Here is a 14,946-nt window from a genome sequence, read left to right on the forward strand (position 1 = left end):
GTAGCTGATGTAATTTCTGATAAGCTTCTAGAATGCCTATAAACTAATTGGGCCTTTTCACAGCAATGAGTGACTGACAGAGAACTTCAACAAGGGCCATTTTCTTATGATCCCGAATGTCTGCATTCAGCCACAAGATTGCAGATCATTTATTGCTGTGGACATTTTCCTATGAACAAGAGTCTACAAAACCCAGATTCTAGCTGTAATAGCACATAGCACATACTGTACTTCCTAGCTTATTTAGACACACAAAGGAAACAGAGGATTTCTGTTCTGACTCACCTGCTTGGTCCATTGGCTGTCCGTGTAGGCTGAGAGAGAGTCACCTCCAGCGGGCCCTGACAAATCAAACAAGGAAACACACAGAGACAAGAGGAATTACAGACCACATTTAATCAACATTATTAGGTTCAAAGGCCATCAAAGACCTAACTGGGACGGGGTGTGAAGGAACAGATAGAATGCTTGTATATTTGCTTGTGGTGAATCTGTTGGAGCTCAATCTAGTGGCGCTCCTGTCATTGTAATGCTTGTGATTCATGTGGTAATTTCTATTAGATAACATTAGCCACTAGATTACAGAAACATTTCAGTTGTCCGGAGTATGCTCTCTGGTCACATCCTTAAATAAATCTTCCTTGACAACAAAGATCCAGTGATGAAACATAATCCTGGCTGCAGCTTTCTACCTATGTACACATAATGCCATTTGTATATTTAGCTCTGCCATCAACCCTAAAGTCCTACAACACACAGGTAAATTCAGTAAATGCATCAGAAAACAAAGGGAATCTGCTGTTTCCCAAAAAAATTGCCTGGTTCAACATTATTAATTTATTTTGAATATTGATGATTAATTATCAATTGTTCAGCTCCTGATATTTATCATAGCAAGAAAAAATCCTTCATATTAATTTTCCTCACTCGAGAAAATATTTGGGCAGTGTGGCTGCTGAAAGAGGCCACAGCCATTGGGGAATACCACTGCCATGAAGGAGTGTTTCTGGTCTGCACCAACATTAATTAGGTGGCGCGTGTCAAATTGACATCCAATTGAATGAGATAATCAACATTATTCGCTTAATCTGCATTATACTTTGGCCCATTATAATGTATGTGGGTTCCTATCCTCCCTTACTTTCATGGAGTTAAATCCAGTCTGTAAGATGTTGGTAAATTACTTCACCGCAATACCAAATTGGAAGTTCGGTGTTCCCAGTTTTATCATCATTTGGTGAGATCACTACCGCAGTAAGGTCACTTCCAAAACCTTCATCCATCTTTCCTGGAGGTACTTCATGGTTGATTTTTAGGTATGCTTTGGATCATTGACTTGCTGGAATACCTAACCTCTGTTCAACGTCAATTGTCTGGACTGTCCTTTGAAAATTAGCCTCTAGAATTTCTTGATATTTGGTGGAATCAATTCTGCCTTTCACTCACACAGTATTTCCTGTGCCCCCAGCTGCCACACAACCACAAAGCATAATGGATCCACCTCCATGCTTCACAGTTGGGAAGATGTTCTTCTCTACAAAGGCTTCACCATTTTTTCTCCAAAAGATACCTTCTTTGGTGGTGCCCAAAAAGTTTAATTTAGGTTTCGACTGTCCAAAGCACATTGTTCCAAAAGGCATCAGGCTTCTCAGTGTTTTCTTTTGCATACTTGAGATGCTTAATTTCGTGTTGAGCTCTTAGGAAAGGCTTCTTTCTGGTGACTCTCCCATGTAGGTTCTGCTTTGTCGTTTAAAGTATGTTGTATTGTTGTCCTGTGAACAGCTTGACCTGTGTCTGCTACTCTTTTTTGCAGCTCTTTTGCAGTGAGGTGTGGGTTCTTCTGAGTATTTCTCACCAGGTCTCGGGCCATTCTATCTGAACATTTTCTTGGTCTTCCAGACCTTGCCTTGACTTCAACTGTTCCATTTATCTTCCATTTTCAAATAATGTTTCTGACAGTAAAAATAGGAAGTTTGAAAAGTTGGTGGAAATTAACCATATTCATTCTGGACAACTGTTATTACAATTTTATTGATATTTTAAAAAAATTATGAACAAATATATATATCAATATTTTCTTCGGTCCACAAAACTAGAACTCATATTCCACACAGGAAGAATAAATATTTTCCCTGAATTTTTCAGGTCATGTCAACTAATCTATGGAATTGCCCATAAACTTAAATAAAACAACATGTGAATTGAACTAAATGTGGTAGCTAAGCAAGAACTGTCTCATGTTTTAACTATTTCCACCTTCTGGCCTCCTCAAATGCTTGGATTCCCCTTACTGTAAAACATGCCCAGCAACCACTGACCTATACAGTAATTATAAGTTGTAGCTGATCTGGCACAGCACAGGTTGATGACATTTAGGGTTTAGAAGAAGTAGCTTGTTGGGTACTCGGTCACCTACAGTTTCCAACAATGTATGTCAACATTCTTTTCACAGACAGAAGTGAAGTGTTCTCTGTGCACTTGTACACCAGGGCTTGTTATTTGGCAGTTCCAGTGCATCCAAGTCTGTTTTTGTAATGGTTGGCTAATATTTTAAAGATAACAAGGGTGAATGAATGGGGAGAAATATGCTGAAAAATAGCTCATTTAATACAGGAACAAGGGGAACACAAGGTTCCTTTGTCCTACCCTGCGCCTTTTCAGATCAAAAAGTTGGGTGAAAAGGTTATAGTGTGAATGCTCTCATTGTGGGTACAAGACTACTGGATGTTGTGCATCACATTTTATAACAAATTATTGTGTATTGTTTCAATTATTTCATAAACATACTAAATGGAACTTATAAACTACTGTTCCTTAATATTCAGGAAATTTAGTTAAGGTTAAGCTGAGGACAAGTTCTTGGAAATGTACAATTTTAGGCACAGTGCCAGCCTTCTTCTCACTGAATGCCGCTTACACTACAAGAAATGCTACAGGATTCACAGTCAACAAACTCCTAGGTTGTTGCCCTAAAAGCCAGTAAAACGAGTCCACAGCTGAAAAGAATCTCACACTCAGGCCCCCCCTCTGAGGGTGTCTCATTACCCAATCCTTTCACATCAATCTTCTGAAGCCTTTTTTGGCTAGAAAATGTGACAGCAGCATCAGAGAAACTTTCTAGGAATCGGCATAACTTTCCTAGCAACAAGTTCCATGAGAACTGGATACCGCCAATGTTAGCATGCAAGCTAACAGAGTAAAGGCTTCTATTTAGACTGTTTACCGAAGACAGCAGTTAGCTGGCTACTCCGACTGACAGTCTGTCTGTTAAGAAACTGAATGCCATAGGTGACAGCCAGCAGCAGATAACTTTCAGAACCATTGCTTGTGTTGTTAGCAAGCCATGAGCAGAAATTAAATATATTTAATACTGAGCAGGCAAAACTAGTTGTCCTACAAAAAGAAATGCTACAAATAAAAATATGCTAATCAAACAGCATATCAGTGTTTTACTACTACTTTACTACTACTATTACTATTGCCTACCTACTTTACATTAACAGTTAAAATATATCAAACATGTACTTGAGGACTGAATGAAATATAAATATAGACAAATGTTAAATGCCTCCTTGCTGTCAAATCCAGAGTTAGGATATATTAATGGATTGAAAAAAATATTTATGATGGTCTTTTTCCCTTAGAGATTAAGTAGGTGAATACAGAAACAACATGTTAACCGACACATCTGAAAACACTGACAACTAGACAGCTCCAAATCTATGCACAGTAGAACCCCAGGGAATGATTCGGATAGAGTTACAGACCTGCTAGCCAAGCAAGCATGGTATGAGCCCGGAAGTAGTTTACACAATTACACCTTATTCAGCTTTGCATCATAAAAAATAGATTCTCCTTATTATTATCACTGATGCAAAAATAGAGTCATATTTTCAAAAAACTGGAAATACACCTAACCCTCTAACTGTGTGTTAGGATCCACCTACATTCTACAATAAAGAGAATTTCTGGAGGGGAGCAAATTTCAAATGAAGTAGCATAATGAAACAAAAAGCTTACTGGTTTACAACCAAACATACATCGGAATGTGTTGTTTGACACTTTGACAAACACATTTGTTCTTTAATAGTGCTAGAAGCCATTTAAGTTGATTTGGGAAATCAGAAGCTTACTGACATTTCCATATCGTTTTTTTCTTTTTTAGGTCACGATGGATAGTATTTTTTTCTTCACAAATGGCTACACACATTACTGTTGTGCTTTACATACATATATTAATTATCTCAACATGCCCATACTTCAATATTGGTGCAACGCAGTGAATTAGTTGCCAACACCACAAACTTGTGCTATGCAAATTATCAGGGGTGAGTCATCCGGGTGGTGTAATATCAAATTAGATGAGGAGCATGTCTTAACACTACTGCTAAGGAGTGTGATGTGGTAAAGTCCAGATCTGGGTCGAAAACGTAATTGTTTTGGATTCAAAAACTGTGTACTTTACTGAGCTGGTCTGGTGTATTGGAGCCTATCCTATGGTTGGCTCAATTGAACAGGGAAGATCAATCAATCAATCAAGCACAGAAAGCATTTACAAAAAAAAGCTTTAAGAAATGCGAGTAATAATATAAATAACAGAATCACATTCTTAAAATAAAGGTGCTGTACAAACATTTCAGTCTGTAAAGAGTTCCGAACAAATCCAATTCCCAAACTATGCATGACCAGGTGCCATTAGTTTCACTGTGCTCTGAGGTGAGATTTTTACTGCAAATATCCCTGTGTCCTGCTGATCAGGCACTGCTGATTTTTCCCTCAGGCTGCCTTAGCTGCAGCCCTGGTTTTCCTGTTGAAACCCTATCCAGCTTATCTGTGGGCCCATAGCTCCCAAAGTCAAATGTCAAAACTAGAGCTACAGCAGTGTGCAAAAATGTGGGCAGCCCTGGTCAAAAAGCCTTTTACAATTAATATCTAAGTGAACAGAAGCAAACCTGACCTCTAAATGGTTAAACATGACACATTTCTTCAAAAGAAATTAAGTCGATATTACTTTAATTTTAATTTTTGCAGTTTCAAAATAATAAAAAAGGGAAAAGCCCTGGGCAAAATCTTGTGCATTAGTACTTTGTAACTCCTCCTCTGGCAACTATAACAGCTTGCAAATGCTTCCTGTAGCCACCTAACAGTCTTTCAATTCTCGGTTTTTCAATTAAAATTTTCCCCCATTCTTCCTGGCAGAACAGCACAGACATATTCTTTGGCCTCTTTGCATGTAAGGCATGCTTGAGATCTCTCCACAGATTTTCAAAAATACTCAAATCTGGGATCTGTGGTGGCCATTCCAAAACCTTAATCAGTCTTTCCTGAAGGTAGGCTACTTCATGGTTGATTCCGAGGTATGCTTTGGATCACTGTCTTGCTGGAATACCCAACCTCTCTTCAACTTTAGTGTCTGGACTGACCTCTGAACATTAGCCTCTAGAATTTCTTGATATTTGGTGGAATCCTCTGTGCCCCCAGCTGCCTCACAACCCCAAGGCATAATGGATCCACCTCCATGCAGTTGGCAAGGTGTTCTTCTCTACACAGGCCAAAGTTCAGGCCATTCTATCTGAAATCTTTCTTGGTCTTCCAGACCTTGCCTTGACCTCTGTTCCATGCATCTTCCATTTTCAAATAATGTTTCTGACAGTGGAAATAGGTCGTTTGAACATTGAGTTTTTGTACCACTCTCCTTCTTGGTGAAACTGAACCATCTTCATTCTGAAATCCTTGGACAACTGTTTAGAGGAACCCAGAATAGTTACTTGACTTACTTCAGAATAAAAAGTTCAGCCCTGGAATTATAATCACCTGACTCAGTGAAGCTCTAAGGAGTAAATCACCTGGGTCTGGGCCTTAGTAATCATCTTTTTAAAAAGTAACAAAGAATAATCCAAAAGGGTTCCCAAACTTTTTTCCTTTTTTATAATTTACAAAAAGTAAAAAATGAAAATAAAAAGCAATCTTGCTTTAAAATTTGCAGAAAGGTCTCATGTTTAACTCTGTACCAGTTCAGGATTGCTTTCGATCACATACAGGCATTTAAACCAGGAGTGGCCCACTGTAAGTTAGGCTCACACCTGAAAACATACTGTAGCCTCTGTGCAAATAAAATTCAGCCTGTCGGGTTGACGCATACACAAAGACTTATAAAGCGGCAAAAAATGGATGGCTGTTTAGTTAATGTTTGACTGGGGAAATGCAAAATGCCACGCACGCTGAGTAAATAAATGTTGTCATTACAAAATTAGTGCCTCGCCAGAGGATTTGTGAATGGGCCAACCTGAGTGTGCTCCCCCATGACGTCCCCAGTTTATAGCTTGCATCCCTGAATAGCCAAGCTGAATTCCACATGACCTGGGTCTCCCTCGCCACGTGAACCTGGGAAACAGCCGGTTATTTCTGGGAATGATAATCCGTTGAGAGACTGATGTAACCATAATGCATAAAAAATAAAAACGCAGGACTAAAACAGCCTACTCACTTTAATTGCACCGGTGGTCCAAAATCACACATGTGGAGTAATCACATTTGAAAATCCCTTGGCTCTGTCCTGAAGCGTGACTGAAGCCTGGCTTTTCAAATCTGCCCTTCTTCATGTCTCGGTGTTCTTCAAATAAACAATGGCTGTCTGTGTGGGTTTATGTGTGTGTGTGTGTGTGTGTGTGCGCGCGTATGTGTGTGTTCAACGTCATTAAAAGGAGGTTTCAAGCCTCGTATCTGATGAAGGGGGAGAAAGAGCATGCAATTGAAAAGATCTGGTAGAACAAGTCTCGCCAGAGAGGGGCAGCGCATGAATCATCCAAATCGGAGGTACCCCTGATGTGTTAATTCCACAACCCCATCTCATGGGAGGGTGAGTAACCCAGTGGAAATGCTTCACAACTGTCAATGCTATCCACAGAACCAGATGGGTGGCCTGGAGAACCCAGGCAAATTAGAACACGTCACATAGTCGGGAGGATACGATTAGCATCACGTTGCATGCCAGTTTCCCCTTCTACAGGGAAAGCTAATCCACTCTTTGTGTATTGGACTTTTCACCCAACAAAAAAGAAATGTTAAAGCAATGATGTTAAAAAACATGGAAATGTGAGCCTGACAGAATTTCACACATTTACATCTCTGACAAGGACATATTCAGATTGGCTATGTGGTTTGGCATTTGCTTGACACTGGTTTACTGTTATTTGGACTAAGTAACCTTGTGGACATGTTCAGTATTGACCTGCAATATGCCTTTAAACTGTGGCTGATTCACAGCTCAGTCTCAACAGGAATTGACAGAATATTTAATCCACAGGGATATGAACAGTGAGTTAAAATAAAATTGCAACTGACATGAATAAATCGACTAATCTGTGCATTATCTATTGTGAGGACTCCAAGTAATCTTTGCTGAAGAGCCGTGTGTTTTTCTCGTGTGGACACAGCTTAAACACAATGCAGAGAATGCTCCTGATCTCAAAAATGGAACAGACTCCTTTGACATTTTAAGACTTATATTTCCAGGGACGTGTTTGGGAATCTGGCTGGCCAGAAGCCTCTTTGATTCCATCACAGTACAATAATCCTTAAGGTTTTGTATTTAGAAGAGCAGCAGAGAACCTCCAGACAAAAAATGTTGACTCATCCTTGGTCAGTTACTGTGGAAACAACATGAGAAACACTCCAGGAAGTATCATGTATTGATAACTTCCGTCTCCATCAGGATATTGATCTCACATCCAACAAGAAGAGAGTAATCAGGAGAGCAAAAGGTCAGAGGCGATGGAACGAAACATCGTAACATTAAGATGTTACCATGCTTTGGCCAGGTCCCCCTTACGAAAGAGATGGCAAGCTTAATGGGGCTTTTCTGCTTAATGAATAAAAGATGCGTTAATACATAAATAGACTGTGCATGTCTATTTATTTCTGTTTGAGAAAGCGGAAGAGAGAAAGAGCGGAAGAGAGTGGGAGGGAGGGAGAGAGGGAGAGATAGAGTGGGAGAAGGAGAGACTGAGAGAGACAGGGACAAAGAAAGAGAAAGCAAGAGAGGGACAGACAGAGACAGAGAGTGTACTGTATCAGCACTACAGGTACACACTGTGTCCCTGCTTTAATCGAACAGGCGTCTGAATAAAGGGCCCATGGGATTCAGCAGCTCTCAACACAGTATGATGGCATGGGGGATGAGAATGGACTATGCATTTGAAACACAGCCCTTACTTAAGGTTAATCAGGCACAAAACCCCTGTGGCACATTCTATAGACCAATTGATTGTGGGCCGACTGTGTCAGCTAGCAGTCAGTTAAACAGAGAGTTTAAATAGAAATGCTACGGGACAGTGTGTTTATTCTGACATTAGCCATATAATACACTCGTACTGCTCCTGCCCACTTTGAGTGGCAGACCAAAGAAAAGAAAGTTGATTGCTGAAATGACACTGTGTCATACTAAAGCCCTTCTGAAGAGATCAGAGACATGCAGATTATTTTCAAAATATTGCAAGGAAAACTTTCCGTCCAAATATGTTATTCAAATATAATATTCCAGTAAATGGTTAAAATGCCAAATAATTAAACCACGATTAATGCTAGCTTTACAAGGGTTGTGATGTCAAGGACGGAATGACCCATAATGTAATAAGCAAACTAATTAAATTAGTATATGGCTTTCGGAAAAACAAATACTTTTTGGTATAATTTCCTGATCTACAGCAAATACATCCATGTACAACAAGTGGTTCTTACACGTGTGAACAGGGTGGCAGGCGAAACAATGTGGAATTAGAAGAAAAGCAGAACAGAGCAGTCTTGTCTTGCTGATTGGGTAGACAGATGCCAAAAGACTGGAACCCTCAAAACTTGAACGATTGCCATATGGCGCAAAGCTATAAACGTGCAGCCTGTACATGCCTGTTAAGTTGAACCAGACAAATCCAAATGTATATAACCACCACTGCGAAGTATAGAAAACTTTGTGAACATATTTTAAGAAGGGCTCTATATGCTAACCTGAGTTCGATATAGAGTAGGTGTCGAATTGACTGAGTAATGATTATAAAACACGAATATACTGTAACTTGGGGGAAATTAAATACTGGTTATAAAACGGAAAAGCATGGTACTGACATGTGGAACAAAAAGACATGGTTCACTGAGCATGAAAGTAAGTTCTTTGGTGAAAACCACTTGTGACCAATGGCTAAGTCTGCATTAGGCTATGTAGCACGCACAGCAGTACAACTGCTTATGGAAATTGTAATTATAAGACAATCGGGACAGTTAGGTCACCTATAGTGTACAGGAATACCATGCCACTTACGTAGCAATACGCTTACAACAAAAAACGAATCATATTTTGTCCCTGCTATACCTAGTATAAGGAAAATACCTCGCAGATATTTTCAGTCACATTGGCAAATTGTTCATAGATATTACACTAGTCACAATCACCATGTTTAATACCAGACAGTAAGTATAGATGGATACCTACCCTCCCGTTGTACGTCGTCTCGTCCTTGCAGCGCAACTCAAAAGATTCTTCCTCCTCTTTCTCCCCATAGTCCCTTCCTAACAAACTGAACCCCTGTCTGCAGCACAGAAACCAGCTAATTCCTTGCAAAGGCATTCAAATTGGGATAGTTTGGTGTCTCCGACAATCCTTGCAGCGTAAATAGCATCCGCGATCACTCCTTGCGTGGGCCAAGGTAGTTTCACTGATTCAAACAGACCGATTTCGGCTGATAGTACCATCCAGTCTGAGATTTCTCTTCGAAAGTGAATTGAACAGGATAACTTGTTCTGTAGTCGTTAAAATCCCATGAACACGCAAATAGTGCATTAGCTAGCTACGCAGTTACTAACAGCGTGCGCTTCGATAAGCTTCCATTCGAAATTAGTCCCAATGTTTCAATACATATTCCAGCTGTTGTGTGACACGATGTAGCGAACGGATATACAGTAAAACAAGTTGTTTCGTAATTGAAATAACTTCTTATTTTCTGCATCTCTTCTCCATATTATGTAAAACTTCCTGAACTCAAATAAGAATTCGGAAGGAACATCGGTGGATAGCCCACTTTCTGGGTTAATAACGGAGAGATCGGTTGTCTGAACACGGTGCCTTCAGTAGACCGAACATTCAAACTCAGGCAATTTACACAGCCTGCTTGAACACTCAGCGTGTGCGCGGGGAGGGGCAACCGGGTTAGTCACGCCCAACAATAATAATCCTTTCCTTCTTCTTCTTCGTCTTCTTAATTCTTCTTCTTCTTATTTCTTCCTCCTCCTCTTCTTCTTCTTCTTCTTCTTTGTCCTCCTTTTATTCTTCTTTTTTAATTTCTTCTTCTCATTCTTCATCTTAATTCTTCTTCTCCTTCTTTTTCTTCTTCTTCTTCTTAATTCTTCTTCTTTCTTCCGAGACCCCTCCATTCTGCTGCTTTGGGAGGCCTGGCACCACCCCATCGCCGTACCGGCACTTCTCGGACACGACTGCTGTCTGTTCTGGCCCCTTCATGTGGATGTCGCAAGAGTCTCTGACCACTTTCAAGCACAGACTGAAGACTCATCTCTTCAGGCTGCACCTTTCCCTCCCTACCTCACTACCATGATTAGCCTTGTGTATGCCATAGATTATAATGGCACTTATATATAGTTATATATAATAGTACTGTTGTACTCATGGTATTCTAGCTGCCAACTGTGGTATGCCAGTTGGTAAGTTGATGTATTTCAAATTGTATCTATATGGTCACACTAGGACTCACATTCATTGTGATTTCTTCATTTCCCTGGCATCTGACTACCACCAAACCCTTTCTCAAAAATTCCCTGAATATCGTCCCCCCTAATATCTGTTATATCCCAAATGTATTTAGCTGCACATACCACCATCTTGATTATCTCCGATTTTGTGACAGTCTCACTAGCACAATTAATAGCTATCGCAATAAAAGTTAAAAACCTTCTTCTATCCATATTTATATTTCGTCAATGTTGTCATTGTTTTTTTTTTCCACTGTCCTAACTTTGACCTGTTCTTTCCTCACTATATTCCCCTTTTAGCATCATCCTTGCCTACGGTGGACCTCAGACGACATCTCAGGAAAACAACAGTCAATGGACCTCGTCCGTGGGTGTATGGAAAAGGCCCTCAGTTTATGGAAAATGGCCCTTGGATTATGGAAAAGGCCCTCGGTTGATGGAAAACACCCCTCGATCGATGGAAAAAGTTTCTCTGCCTATGGAAAACATCATTTGATCGCATTCGTTAGCTGTAGCATGCTAACTGTTAAAAATAACACATTTCACTGAAAATCACTTAATTTAACCAGCTGGTGACTACAACAGTAGCCACGTTGGCAAGCTAGCTAGCTAACATTAGCCACATTAACGTTACTGTAGGGTTGCCTATTGTGTGCACATTCAATAGTATAGCTGTTGCTATTTCGTGGCTAGTTAGCTAGCCACTGTTATCTTTGTGGGCACTGCCATGTTTGTTTACAATTCAGAGACATTCCCTTGAGCGTGACCCGGAACCGAAAGTAACAAAAGAACATAGCTTGAACTGGCCATACCATGTCAAGCTGGGAGCTGGTCTGAACTGATCAACCAGTTAAACCATGTTGAGTTGGTCTGAACTGGTCAACCCGCTACCAGCTGTTTATATCAACAGGGTGCTTAAACGTTTCAATCAAAAAAATCTGACAATTTTGCTTTAGTAAAACGTGCAACATTAACGTAGCCTACACAGCAAAACGATTCATCTCTCAGGATTGTCCATTTTTACTGAATGTAATGTTGTTTACTTCAAATTGTTGGTTACTTCCGGTTCCCGGCCAAATTCAGTGATTTTTGTTATTTTCAGTTAGCATGCTACAGCTAACAAAGTATATCTGAGATCAAAGGACATTTTCCATAGAAAGAGAGACTATTCCCATAGATCGAGGGCTGTTTTCCTTCAACCGAGGGCCACTTTCCATAAACGAAGGGCCGTTCTCCATAAACCAAGGGCCATTCTCCATAAACCGAGGGCCGTTCTCCATAAACCGTTTTGGCCGTCTACCATACAGAGGAACTCCATTAACGACTCCATGTTTGCTGCCTTTTCTTTCATCGGGAAACAAACTACTTCTGTAATTTTTAGTGCCTTGTCTCGTTGTTTCGTTGGCTTCCATTCTATAATTACGATGTCTCCCCTTGATACCCTCAGTGCTTTCACTTCACTGACTTTTTAACAAATCTCCCACTTGATCATGGCTGTTATTATTTGATTACAAATATTCCTTCCTCATTTTCTTTTTCAATTCCTTTTTTCCTTTTCTTAACTACATCTGCCACCTCATACTCCATATTTTTTTATTCAATTTATCCGTAATCCTAACTCTTTAAAAAAAAATGCAAATAAAGTAAAAAGCCAAAGAATCCAAAAACAAAATTAATATCTCGCCTTTGACACTAAACAATGAAATGCAGTCAGCTGATTTATACACAATTGGCACCGACCCCCTCTGTCGCCAGAGTTTTGTATCACAGGCATGAAAACGCCATGCATTTTTTAATTATTACTGATCGTTGCATGGTAGCTAACAAGTAACTCACCATTTCCATTTTTTCACAGAGACAGTGTCAAATATTTTGAAGAAAATATATAAATAGTCTTAATTTAAAATGAAGTTATATGAATAACAAGAATAACCTATCCTATGCTTGTCTGTCAAAATGTGGCTATATGATATGTTATTTAGTTGCCGAATAGTATAATTGTGAAAAGTGACATCCCGGTCAGATCATATTTCATTGCCATTTTGTCCATATCATATCCAATAAGGTGATCAAAACATATGTATAGTCGCACACACATCCTTATTATTAATGTGATTATTATCATTACAATTGACTGATTGAATTGAATTATCATTGACATGCATTATAGTTTTATTTTGGTTGGTGTATACATTGTTGTTCCTTGCCTGATTATTTGGTTGATTGGGGTAATGCTAGATCAGGAACAGCTGAGCTGTTTATACACAGCCCCCCAATTATAAGCAAAAGGAAATTAACCTCATATCCTATGTAACATGTTTCATTTACTAATGACTCATTAATTGATTATCTTGCTCATTTTGGAGCCAGTATTCGATGTAGCCTGTATGCTATTAAGGATTCAATCGTACTGTTTCAGTTAGAATAAAAACCTGGTTCCTTCTCATTCACAGTTCAGATCTCTAATCACCAAAGAACGTGTTGTTCATCATCATTACAGTAGCTATTATCATACTCAATTCACTGAATAGCATTTACTTTTTAAAATCAAACGAGAGCATTTTGGGGACATATATTTTAGTCAGTTTCAGGTGGTTAATTGCTATGATGATAAAATATAATAAATGTTATGTTAAGTACCGACTCATCCTCTTTGTCTTTCTTAAGTCAAGATAACCTCACCTCTTTTATGTTCCCTTTCATTTTCTCAGAAAGAGAGGAGGTGTCACCCCTGATGTTGTGTCTCTGCTTTGACGAGGTGCTGAGAGCAGAGCAGGTAAGTTATCCTATTTAGGAAATACCCATTATTTACAAGAGTGGAACTGGCATATCAGCACTGCCTCTTCTATTTCCATAAACAAACAAAAGATCAAGATGCCAAAAAAGGGAAATACTGTAGATTAAAACATTATTACAGTCTGCTCCAGAATTATTGGCACCCTTAACCCATGTTTGCACTGCTCTTAAATAAAGCCGTATAACTGTAGCAACACACGAGAGATTTGGATGATGGCAGTCATTTTCTTTTTAAGAAAATAAGTTCATAATTTGAAGGGCACAAGTGTACCATCATGACATTAATACGTATGAAATATGAGGGGAATTACTCATGGTACACACAAAGAATGTACTTAAAAATGAAACAAAAAACAAAAAACACCTATTAATTTAATACTTGTTCTACTGTTTCTCCAAATCCACATCAGGCAATGGCAAAATTATGGGTCCCAGGCAATCTCCAACATCACTGAAAAAGAATGTGCATACACCTAAAAGCTGTCGAATTCTAAAGGGTTTCTAAATAAAAGCTGTACTTATTGAAATGTCACTTTTCTATGCTAATATGCAGTGCTTTTCTCCTCTTTATTTTCATGAATTGTGGATGAATCTGCGTCCAAATCTCCATGGGGAGGCACAAAGACAGCACTTACTAATGAAAAATAGACAAAATCAAGCATCTGGAGTTTGGCAAACATCATTGGACTGGAAGAGTGTGCTATGGTCAGATGCAACCAAAATTAAATGTTTTGGCCGGATGCACCATCAACATGTTTGGTGGCAAAAGAGGAATGCATACAAGGAGTAGCACCTCATACCTACCATCCAATATTGAGGTGGGTACTTGATGTTTAGGAGATGTTTTGCTTTCAGTCGTCCAGGGGCACTATTTATTAAATAATTAATTTAACAAAGTAACCAGAGATTTTGGCAGAGCATCTGGTTGTCTCTGCTAGGAAACTGAAATTCATAGGTAGAATGTCCAGCTGTGCAATGACTCGGACATACAACAAAATCCACACAGAAATGGTTGTGAAAGTGAAAACAACATCCATTTTCTGCAATCTCAGTCTCAGTCTCCAGACTTAAAACCCATCAAAAACCTGTGGTCTCAACAGAAGAGGCAGTGCAAATCACGCAAACATTAATGATTCTGAAAAGTTCTGCATGGAGGAATGGTAAAAAATCTAAATCTGTTCTTTTCATAAATTATAGGAAAAGACTCATGGCTGCCATCTTCGCCAGTGGCGTTAACACAAGGTATTAAACCATGTGCATCCCTTTATGACCACAGTGCCCATGACCCATGAGGGGCCCATGGGCCAATCCAACAGGGCATGTTTTGGATGGGCTGGAACAGGGGATTCACCAGATGAATTTGCAGCCAAGAAATCTGCTGCAACTGCATTGAAT

General features: G+C 39.4%; 1 protein-coding gene across 4 annotated transcripts in view; it reads right to left on the minus strand.

The window, feature by feature from the left end:
- The window catches only part of plekhh3 (pleckstrin homology, MyTH4 and FERM domain containing H3), a 43,499-nt gene extending 33,307 nt beyond the window's left edge, over positions 1–10,192 (minus strand). For 3 of the 4 annotated variants that reach the window (XM_061231929.1, XM_061231930.1, XM_061231927.1), the window contains exons 1-2: positions 9,485–10,192; positions 286–341 (exon numbers count right to left, since the gene is read on the minus strand). In XM_061231929.1, the coding sequence (XP_061087913.1) occupies positions 286–341; positions 9,485–9,619 (191 nt within the window). In that variant the 5' untranslated portion in view covers positions 9,620–10,192. The remainder of the gene's footprint in view (positions 1–285; positions 342–9,484) is intronic. The other variant, XM_061231928.1, reaches the window with a different exon arrangement.
- Positions 10,193–14,946: the final 4,754 nt, after the last annotated feature.

Source organism: Conger conger, chromosome 2, assembly GCF_963514075.1.
Source record: "Conger conger chromosome 2, fConCon1.1, whole genome shotgun sequence".
NCBI lineage: Eukaryota > Metazoa > Chordata > Actinopteri > Anguilliformes > Congridae > Conger > Conger conger.